Here is a 10,824-nt window from a genome sequence, read left to right on the forward strand (position 1 = left end):
TGCACATGAGGAATAAAAACTTAAATAAACCCGAGTGAGATAGAGGCAGAAGTGATGAAGAACTCATATAAAAATTATTGCCTGCATTACATTCTTTTTAATGGGCAGCACTAGAGGAGGCCTATAGGTACCCACTAGGGATTCATTAGTAGTAAAACACATGTCGCATACAAGTAGTTACAAATTTTTATGTAAACATTTTACAATAAAGGGCTTATTTTATTTATATTTTATTTATTGTTTTTAATTCCTTATCTACAAGCTCCTTATCCTTCTGCTTTTGAACAGCCGTTGATGGATTCAGCATCAAGCCACTAATCAATTCAGATATTTTATTCACCGCAGCAAATTCTAGAAGTCTACTCCAGTTTTTGGATGTACAATTGAGAGCTAATTTAGAGGCACACTGTTCTTTCAAATCATCCATTAGGTAGTATGAAGCTAGTAATAGTAGTGGCTCTAGGCCTTCGTCAGGCAAAGTGCGGAGGTACATATAGTCCTTCAAGTGCTGGAGGGTCTGCCGAGTGACTCCCTCTATCTGAACACAGCCCTCTGTTGCCTCCTTCCACTCTTTCTTTAACATCGCTCGGAACACATCACTATGGGCCGCCAGGTATGTTCTGTGGACGGCCACGCTACCATCAGCTGCACTCAAGTTAAAGTCAGTAAAATCAACGTCATCATAAATCTTCTTAAGAAAGGAGTCTTCCACCTTACTAGTAGTTATATTAATATTAATAACGTTTATATAGACATTATCTAATATTGTATCAGAACACAATCTCTCTCCAATCTTTTTCCATTGCCCATCACACACCCATTCTGAATAAAATGGTATATCAGTTTCTTGACAAGATACTTTCATTTTGACTTTCCAGTCTTCACCCATTTTACGGTTCCATGATTTGATACTACATACAAGGGAGGACCCCATACCATCGCATTCAAATTTTAAACATACATTAGCTAAATCATTAACATTAAAATTATTTGTTATATGTTTCATTTCATCTTCATCAGAAAGACCAATAATACATGTGAGTTTCAAGAATGAATCCAGCTGTTGTTCCTTGACTTTTCTGAAACAAAAATGAATTTGATTTTGACTTCGTGTCCATTATCTTCAGTATAAAGTACTTACTAAATAATTTCATCAACAATGCATGGCTTTGCAGTGCCTCCGAAAGCAAGTAAAGGCATTCATTTCCCGAACAGGTATGTATGTATTTATACTTACACTGTTATCGGCATGATGTAGGTAGTAATACAGTTAATAACCCAACTAACAAATTGGTCATAAGATCTGAACCTTTTACGACTGATTAATCGTAGATGCGTCGTAAATAAGCAAGTATGGAGTGTAGAAGTAAGTGTAGGATTCGAACCCGCGACCTCCTGCTTCATAAGCGGGGTCACTACCGACAAGGCTAAAAGACCGTCAAAAATTGGTTCGCGATGCACAGTGGCGCCGCGGCGCGGCCTATTTAATGTTTTTGAGGGACACTTTTTAATACATGAAGATTGTTTTCCTCATCTCTACCTTCCATATAAGCAAGGTTTACAACGTGACGTTGTATAAATGTCATTTTTACAGCACTTTAGTTTTAAAGCACAAATTGTGTGTGCTTAAATCACAGTTGTACAAACGTTTGTATAACATAGTAATAAAGCAATTTAGTCATTGTCGTATAAAAGTTTTAACCATGACCTTTTCCCGGATTTACAACTTCAATATGACTTCTTACAGCACTTTGGTCATAGAAAAGCTTTATGAGTTACTACTGTACAACTAGTCATAACATCAGCTTTTTACAGCTGTTAAATTGCTAAAATGCCATACAACAGTCATAAACATGACCGTCTTATAGCTACTGGGTGATGATCAGGGTAATGGCGGCCGTATCGTGTCGGCTTACGAGTTATAAGTCGTATATGAGTCATATAACTAATCAAAGATAAATATTCAATTAATTTATTAAATTATATATAATAAATAAACAATATTTAGAGGGGGCATTAAAAATGTCTTACAAAACCTAGTAACATTCGTCGAAAATATTATGTTCGCATGCGTATCTGATTTGTTATACTCGTATCTAGAAGATGTCGAGTTACTAGTACTTAAAATGGTAAAAAGTATAATACTAATACTTATTACTGCTTTTCACAAATTGTTTGACCTGTTATGATACTTATGATTGAAACTGCTTCGCTGTTGCATTTCACCGACTCATATGTCGTACAAACGTCTGCGTTATGATCACATTGATCACTCTACAAGCAATTGCACTTACAAAGCGAGAACTTACGATACTTTTCCGACTAAAAAGTCGTTTAATATATTTTTTATGACAGCTGTAGGACTAAATGTGCTTGCTTATGACGATTGAGTGACCACTCTACGACTGTTTAGCCATAAAAACTGCGCCAAAATCGCGTTGTATAAACGTTTGTATGCCTAAAATTGCATACCAATAAGTTATAAGAAAAACGTTTGTAAAACATATTTATGACTTATTTTTGCTAGTTGGGAACGTACCACTAATTGAATACACGCTTATCAAAAAAAAGTACAACTTTGAACTCAAGTTTGACTTTAATTTAATTACTTCTCGCAACAACTTTGGTCAACTGAGTTCAATAACGGATTTCTGTCGTTCATTATCATTATGTGAATCATGTGAATTCTGTCTGATAAAGTAGGTAGAGACAGGTAGCGTAGGTAGGTACCTAGATTTTGGCATTGACAGGTAGGGTTACCTACAAGAAAAAACCGGCCAAGTGCGAGTCGGGCTCGCGCACGAAGGGTTCGGAACCATTACGCAAAAAACAACAAAAAATCAGGTCAGGTCCCCTCCACGGAGTATGGAGCGGGCTTTATAGCGGCAGCAGTAATACATCATCTGTGAAAATTTCAGCGGCAGCAGTAATACATCATCTGTGAAAATTTCAACTGCCTAACTATCACGGTTCATGAGCTACAGCCGGGTGACAAACAGACGTGACCATTATGGCAAATGAAAGTACCTGCGAAAGAAAAGTAGGAAAAATAGGATAGAGATACGAAATTGATCATGACAGAGGTATGAAAATGTTTAATTAATTACTTCTGACTCCAATTATTACTTCAATGTTGATGTTGAATTACATAACCATAATAAAATAAGTAATTTACAAAAAAATTAAAAATAAAATAATGGTTATTGTGCCATTTTCTTATTCTTTCACCTGCACATTTTGCTATCCAGTGCTGAATTTACCAGCATTATAACAAAAATCTATTCTGATAATTTGTTCTCCACTGCAAACTCAAGGAGGTTGCTCCACTTTACTTGTAGTTTACTAGTTTAGAACTATCTAGCTTCTATTCATCAATTCTGCTTTTAATCATCAATCAAGTAGTATGACGCTAACAAAAGTCTTCTTTCTTAACTGTTACTTAACTCTTTTTTCTTAAAAGGCTTCTTTCTTAACAACAATATTGTAATGGTTATTGTCATTTTTTTGTTTTTTCACCTGCACATTTTGATGATCTTCGATGTCCACTGCTGAACTTACCAGCATTGTAGCAGAAATCAATTCTGATAATTTGTTCTCCACTGCAAACACGAGAAGGCTGCTCCATTCTCCTGACTTGTAGTTTAGAACTATTTTAATATTCTTTTAATCATCAATCAAGTAGTATGACGCTATCAAAAGTAATGCCTTCTTTCTTACTTATAACAACAATAATTAATGGTTATTGTGCCATTTTTTGTTTTTTCACCTGCACATTTTGATGATCTTCAAGGTCCACTGCTGAACTTACCAGCATTATAGCAGAAATCAGTTCTGATAATTTATTCTCTACAGCAAACTCGAGAAGGCTGCTCCATTCTCCAGACTTGTAGTTTAGAACCAGCCTTGATAAGCAATCTGCTTTTAGATCATCAATCAAGTAGTATGATGCTAACAAAAGTAATGCCTTCAGTCCATCATCTGGCAGTTTTCGGAGGTACATATACTGCTTCAGGTACCGAAGAGTTTGCAGAGTGACCCCCTCAATCTCAATTCGGCCTTCCGTTGTCTCCTTCCATTCATGGCTAAGCATAGCTCGGAATACATCACTGTGAGCTGCTAGTATGACCCTGTGAACGGCTATGCTGCCCTCAGCAGCACTCAAGTTGAAGTCCGTAAAATCAGCATCATGATAAATTTTGACAGGGTAAAAATCTTCAACCTTGCTTGCAAAAATTATAATATTCAATAGGCATGTGCGATACTTGTCAACGGCTATATCACAGTTTTGTTTACTGCCAAACTGTGTCCATTTATCTAGCAAGATGTGTGAATGAAATGGCACATCCGTATCTTGGCATGACACTATCACTTTGACTTTATTCTTATTTTCTAGTGGCAGAGCAAGAATGTTGCATGCTAGAGGTGATACTTGATTTTGCACCCTAAAATGCATCCGCACTTTTGCCAAGTTATTAACAACATAATCCTGAGTTTGCTCCTGACACTGTATTCCAAAAATGCTGACCAAGCATCTGAGTTTTGAGAAAGCTCCAACATGCTGCTCATGGACATTTCTGGAAGTAAAAAATAAATTTTAGTTTTGAGGGTTTCATATAAAAGGACATGTACATAAATGAAAATCACATTATACAAGAACAAGAAAATAATATTAAGTACATGGAATTCTCCATAGTGTATTTGCTGGTGCATTTTTATTAATTTCCAATATATAATGCAAGCAAGGCCAGCAAGAATATGCTTGTAAACCCAAGCAGGTTTAACCATCCGAAGCCCTAAATATCGAGGTAAAAAGGTTCGCTTTACAGTAAGCGTGGTACGTCAATGGTTTTCCTTCCCCGTGTTAGAAGCCCTACGCTAGAGTAACGGCCAATGCATCAAATAATTGTTGCCGAGTTGAATCCCGCGAAGAATTATTATCTGAGTGCTAAATTGCTAATTGTCCTATCCTAGTTCTCAAGTTAGCGGCAAAAAATATTTTTTCCTATACCGACAAATACAACAACGTTATTCTGTCATACTTACATTTTTATGGGCATGATGCTTTTAATATTTTCACGCTCTAGCAATTCTTCTTAATGCTCTACAAATTAAATAAATTGAATGATAAGGTTGTGTTACAAAGCAAAAGACGGCAAGACTTTCAAACATACTTCAAGTTTTATAGACATAAACAATTACAGGATTAAACGAACTTACCTGAAGTGAAGTTCTATCCTGATTATATGTAGTGCTTAGTCCGAGGTAGATATTACATGTAGTATCCTGATTCCAGCGTCTAAGGTCGCGATTTCAGAGCCTAAAAAAAAAAAATAACCCTACCTGGCAACACTATGGTCACCACGCTTCATTAAGTTTAGAGCTAATTAAGAGGGTAAAAGATTAAGAGGGAACTATTAATCTTGGGAGGGAAGGGAACTTCCTACCTCGGACTAAGCACTACATATAATCAGGATAGAACTTCACTTCAGGTAAGTTCGTTTAATCCTGTAATTATATTTGTGCTTAGTCCGAGGTAGATATTACATGTAGATGTTCAGAGAAAATTAATAAGCATTATTTATTTACTTTAAGATCTTTTAATGTAAAAAAGAGACTTACTATCTCACATTTTGTACCTTATGTACTAACTGTATTCTTAACAGTTATGAGATCAAATCAAATTAGAAAGAACATAGAGACTAAATTTTTAATAAACTTAATCAGTGAGTAACAGTCTTATATAACTCTTATAAGCTTCTTAACTAATTTCCTAACAGTAAATCAACAATGACAATTTGTTTGTACTGTCTTAGTACAAGCCTCAACTAAAAAATTTAAATAAAACGTAACTCAGGACTTGGCTCCTATAATAAAGACTATACTAAAAACAAAATATCTTAATCTCCGAGCACTCTTCGGGCAAATTGAACTTGGTCGTTAACCATATTAGTTAGCGGTCTATTATAATGTCGGGCAAATGTTTGCGATCTTGATGACCAACCTACAGCCTTCATTATGCTGTCTACAGTAAGGCCTTCTCTGTGCGCTCTAGAAGAAGACGCATGTCTAGTGGAATGAGCTGAAAATCTAGATATATCCACCCCACTATCATTCATAATTTGCTTCAGCCATCTGCTAATAGTCTGAGTGGAGGCTTCTCTGATAGGATTTTTAAAGGTAAGAAAAAGGTTCTTGAGGGAACTGTTTTCTTGTCGTATATTTTGAGTAGTTTCTAAATATTTAGTTAAAGTTCTAGCCGGACATATCTCAGGTTTATTATTTAAATATGGTATGCTAAGTATTGTTGGAGGACGTCTGGGCCCAGAAGTCTTCAAAAGGTTTGTAATTTGTATTGTGATACCGTCTGTAGAGGTCTTAATATTATTAATTTTAATATAAAAAAGAGTCTGTACTCTTTGGCCTGTTGCCAAAATTAATAACATTGCTAGTTTCTTTGTAAGTAATTCTAGTTGTAAAGATTCTAAGGGATATAGATTTCCTAAGAATGTTAATACTGTGTCCGGGTTCCAAGTATCATTATACTTGGGTTTCATAGGGCGCAACTTATAGAATCCTTTGAATAGGCGCTTAATTCTTTCATCCGTGCCTATGTGGCTGCCAATTATAAGGGATAACGCTGAGCGATAGCAATTGAGTGATTGATAAGACAGGCCATTCTCAAAGCAGTTTGTTAAGTATGATATTATGATAGGGACTGATGCACTGAATGTATCTATACTATTACGTTTACTATAAAGCCACCACTGGCGTAAACAACTATTATATTGTTTAATGGAGTTCTCAGATAATGAAGCAATCATAATGTCAATTGAACGTTCTGCAATTAATCTTCTTTTAAACGCTTCCCTGATAATTTGCACGCCGCCAGGATAAGTTGCGTCTGAAGAGGGTGTGGAGTTCTGAAAGGAGACATGAGGAGGTCTTCAGATGGTCCGAATGTTAGTATATCTGATATTACCATAGATTTTAAGAGTGGATACCAAACTTGAGATGGCCATAGAGGAAAAACTAAAATGCCTGTGGCCTTTTCTGATTTAATCTTATGAAGAACTTTTAGTAGAATACCAAAAGGTGGGAAAGCGTAGAAAAAGGTAGAATTCCATTTGACTGTGAAAGCGTCAATGTTCCAGGCGAAAGGATCCCTGTGCCATGATATATATTTGTCACATTTATGATTAATTCGTGACGCAAATAAGTCTAATTCGGGGACGCCAAATTTATCAACAATCATATTAAAAATATCCTGTGCAAGTTCCCACTCAGTATCTACATTAAAGTTGCGAGACTGAAAGTCCGCTTCAACATTTTCTTTTGATTTGATGTAAGATGCGAAAATCCACAGATTTCTCGCTTCACACCACCTCCATATCTGTCTAGTAATATCATTTAGTAACGGGTATTGCACTCCACCCATACGGTTAATATATGCTATAGCAGTTGTGTTGTCTATCCTGAGAAGTACTTCACAGTTATTATATTTATCTGCGAAGCATCTTAGAGCAAAGAAAGCTGCTAAAAGTTCTAAATAGTTAATGTGTTGATTGCGCTCCCACTCAGACCAATTGCCCTGTGTACTTTGGCCATTACAAAATGCACCCCATCCCATAAGTGAAGCATCTGAGAATATTTCAAAGGAGAAGTTATATTGTTTAATGTGATTACTCTTTACTAAAATGTTCTCTTTCCACCACATTAAATCTTTTTTGATTGGTTTATTAATGTTCATCATTCCTTCAAAATTATCATTATGGTATTCTAGAGCTAAAAACTTTTCTCTTTCTAAATTTTTTGTGTATACAAAACCATAAGGAATTGCTATGCAGACTGACACTAAATTTCCTAGTAATTTTGCAAATTCTCTAATACTGCATGATTTAATTTTAAGGAAGTCTTTAATTAAGGAGTATAAACTATTGCGTTTCTTTAGTGTAGGGCTTAAAGTCATGTTTCTTGAATTAATAGTAAAGCCTAAATACTCCTTCACATGGGATGGAGTTACAGAGCTCTTTTCATCATTAATTATGAAGCCTAAACATTGTAATAAATTACATGTTTTTTGGGTGTTATTTAGACATTCCGTGTAAGTACTTCCAAGACAAATTATGTCATCAAGGTAGATAATAAGCCTAATACCCTGTTCTCTCAGAGTTTCAATAGCCGGCTTTAAAAGTTTAGTAAAGACTAGAGGTGCCGTAGATAAGCCAAATGGCAAACAGTTAAATTCATATAATTTCTTATTGAATGTAAATCTTAAATATTTCTTATGTGATTCATTTATAGGCACCAAATAATATGCATGTTTCAAGTCAACAGTACACATGTAATCATCTGTTGTAACTAGTTTACATAATGTCCTAATGTCTTCCAGCTTGAAATGTTTTGTTATAATAAATTTGTTTAAACACTTTAAATTGAGAATAAATCTGTGAGATCCATCTTTTTTAGGGATAGTAAAAATATTAGATAGAAATTGCCCTTTACTTGGTTGACATTGGGTAATAGCCCCCATTACAATAAGTTTATGTATTTCCATTGTAATAATCTTTCTCTCAGAGGTATTAAATGTGTTATTAAGAGGAACATTATGTTGATTTGGTTCACTATCAAAAGGTATGGAATATCCATTTATCCATTTTAGGATTGTTTCATCATCTGTCAAAAATGCCCAACAATTATAAAAATGTTTAAGGCGGCCAGCAAAATTTACCTTTATGGGTACTTTGCACGACCTCCTCGATGATGGGATGTTGTTGGTCGGCGGGTAGACCTCGCGTGTTGTGGTGGACGTTGATGGCTGCGCTGTGGCTTGTAGGTTGAAGCCTGATTGCTCTGGTATGGTCTTGGTTTGTAATTCATGTTGTTTGTTCTGGGCGTGTACTGATTTGGGGCGGGTTGTCGCCTGGGATTCTGATAGTTTTTTGGTGTATTTTTGGGTTTTAGAATGTTGATTGTGCGTTTCATTGCAGAGGATGTTTTTACTGATTCCTCTAGTTTAGAGTATAAAAACTCGGATCTCTTGTTTTCATTTAGGTTTTGTGTCAACGACTTATCCATAAATGGTGCAATCAACTTTCTTCGAATTTGAGTGTAATTGAAATGCAGGTTACTGAGTAGTCTTATGCTGTCACTCAGGGACTTTATTGCCTGTAATTTGTCAAAATCTTTTTTAGTTAGATCATTAATTGTCTGAGTAACTAAAGCAATTGCTCTGCCCAGGTCTTGCTGTCTATCTTTCAGTAAGTTGTCTCTATTAGTCATGGAGTTGTTGAGAAAACCTGCAAATTCTGTATTTAGTTTTGGAGCATCTAACAGTTTGACGTTTCTCGGGATCTTAGTTTTTGATAAGGATTCATGCATCTCTTTATTCATTCCATCTGTTAGTATAGTGTCGATTATCTTAACAATCTCTGATTTTATTTCAGCTCCATAGTTAGCATCATCGTCCTGTCCCCCTTCTCCGAGGGCAGCCAGGATGTCTTGGGGCAGGTCTTCCTCTATCTCAACATCACCTTCCTCTTCTTCATGTTCTTGATGGTGTTCTTGGGTTTCTTCTGGTTTGTCACTATGAGCATTATTTTCTTCTTCCAACTTATCACAATTTTCATCCACACTATTTTGCTCCAAAATTGACAATGTTTCTGGATCCGCAGCTGAAAATTTTTCTGTGTTACATTCCAATCATAAGCTTATGGTAAGTATTTAGGGTTATACCTAAGTCCACACTAAGATACCCAAATTTCAGAGCCAACTTTGCCTAGTGAACCGAGCAAGAACCAATAAATAAGTAGCCATATCTCATGACTCTTGTGTTATATTATTTAAAAACAATTTAATATCTCAACGAGATCCTCCCCTTCATCCAACGGATTCTGGGGGTATGATTAGATGTTATCATCTAAGTTAATTTCACCCAACGGGGACATCGGGTCTTCGAAACTCGAAAGAACCCGGCATGAGGTCATGCAAACGATTGACAATCTCTTAAGTATCTATTATATCTCAACGAGATCTTCCCCTTTTCCAACGGAAAATGAGGGTGAGGTAAAGGACCAGGTAAATCCTCTCAACGAGAGAAGCGGGTTTCGAAACTCGAACAACCGTTATAGGTTATGGATAATTTTACATCCAAATTCATTGTATCTCAACGAGATTTTACTATGCCGAGGCAAAAAACATTCAAAACCAAAATAACCTGCTATGTGTGTGAAAAAAGAACTGGTATAGCAAGTCAAAATTCAATGTTTGAAGAAAGCTTACCTGTCATGGCTGCTTTGTATTTTTGTATTTTCTTTTCCATCTTACGTATCTTCCGTAACTTTCGCGTATCATCATCCTCACCTTCACTCGATCTTTTAAGCATCTTTTTTCTCACAAAGTACGTAATTTTTCGCATAAAACAATGCATAAAACTATTTGTTTTCACGGGACGCGAACCATTAGTTTTCGCGCTAAAACAGGAATGAAGCGTGGTGACCATAGTGTTGCCAGGTAGGGTTATTTTTTTTTTTTAGGCTCTGAAATCGCGACCTTAGACGCTGGAATCAGGATACTACATGTAATATCTACCTCGGACTAAGCACAAATATAATTTCAGCAAACTTTTTTCCAATGTTTTCATAAGGCCTCACACGTTGCAACAAATGTCACCCGAATGTCGATAAAAAACACACTGGCAGCCCAATATAGTGAAAATCCCCGCCATTATATCTAACAGTGTTTCTAGCGTTTGTTTTATGTGGAAGATATATTTCTATATAAGCATGCACAATGCTGAAAAGTATAAATCTTGTATAAATATATGTT

General features: G+C 35.8%; 3 protein-coding genes across 3 annotated transcripts; all 3 read right to left on the reverse strand.

The window, feature by feature from the left end:
* Positions 1 to 222: 222 nt before the first annotated feature.
* Positions 223 to 1,259, reverse strand: LOC134672283 (uncharacterized). Its single transcript, XM_063530180.1, has 2 exons — positions 1,238 to 1,259; positions 223 to 1,079 (listed from the first exon to the last, which is right to left on the reverse strand). The coding sequence occupies exons 1-2, from the start codon at positions 1,249 to 1,251 to the stop codon at positions 224 to 226; spliced, it is 870 nt and encodes a 289-aa protein (XP_063386250.1). The 5' UTR covers positions 1,252 to 1,259; the 3' UTR covers position 223.
* Positions 1,260 to 3,089: 1,830 nt separating this feature from the next.
* LOC134672284 (uncharacterized) lies at positions 3,090 to 5,127 on the reverse strand. The gene is made up of 2 exons (XM_063530181.1): positions 5,044 to 5,127; positions 3,090 to 4,574 (listed from the first exon to the last, which is right to left on the reverse strand). The coding sequence occupies exons 1-2, from the start codon at positions 5,055 to 5,057 to the stop codon at positions 3,740 to 3,742; spliced, it is 849 nt and encodes a 282-aa protein (XP_063386251.1). The 5' UTR covers positions 5,058 to 5,127; the 3' UTR covers positions 3,090 to 3,739.
* Positions 5,128 to 8,730: 3,603 nt separating this feature from the next.
* On the reverse strand, positions 8,731 to 10,413 carry LOC134672196 (uncharacterized). Its single transcript, XM_063530097.1, has 2 exons — positions 10,279 to 10,413; positions 8,731 to 9,671 (listed from the first exon to the last, which is right to left on the reverse strand). Exons 1-2 carry the CDS (start codon positions 10,379 to 10,381, stop codon positions 8,731 to 8,733), a joined length of 1,044 nt encoding a protein of 347 aa, XP_063386167.1. The 5' UTR covers positions 10,382 to 10,413.
* Between the last annotated feature and the right edge of the window lie 411 nt (positions 10,414 to 10,824).

Source organism: Cydia fagiglandana, chromosome 16 (genome assembly GCF_963556715.1).
Source record: "Cydia fagiglandana chromosome 16, ilCydFagi1.1, whole genome shotgun sequence".
NCBI lineage: Eukaryota > Metazoa > Arthropoda > Insecta > Lepidoptera > Tortricidae > Cydia > Cydia fagiglandana.

Excerpts from the sequence above, each read along its gene's own strand:
- LOC134672196 (XM_063530097.1), bottom strand. The coding sequence starts at position 10,381 with ATGCTTAAAAGATCGAGTGAAGGTGAGGATGATGATACGCGAAAGTTA. Across the intron at positions 9,672-10,278 it reads ATACAAAGCAGCCATGACAG|CTGCGGATCCAGAAACATTG; the intron begins GTAAGCTTTCTT and ends AAAAATTTTCAG.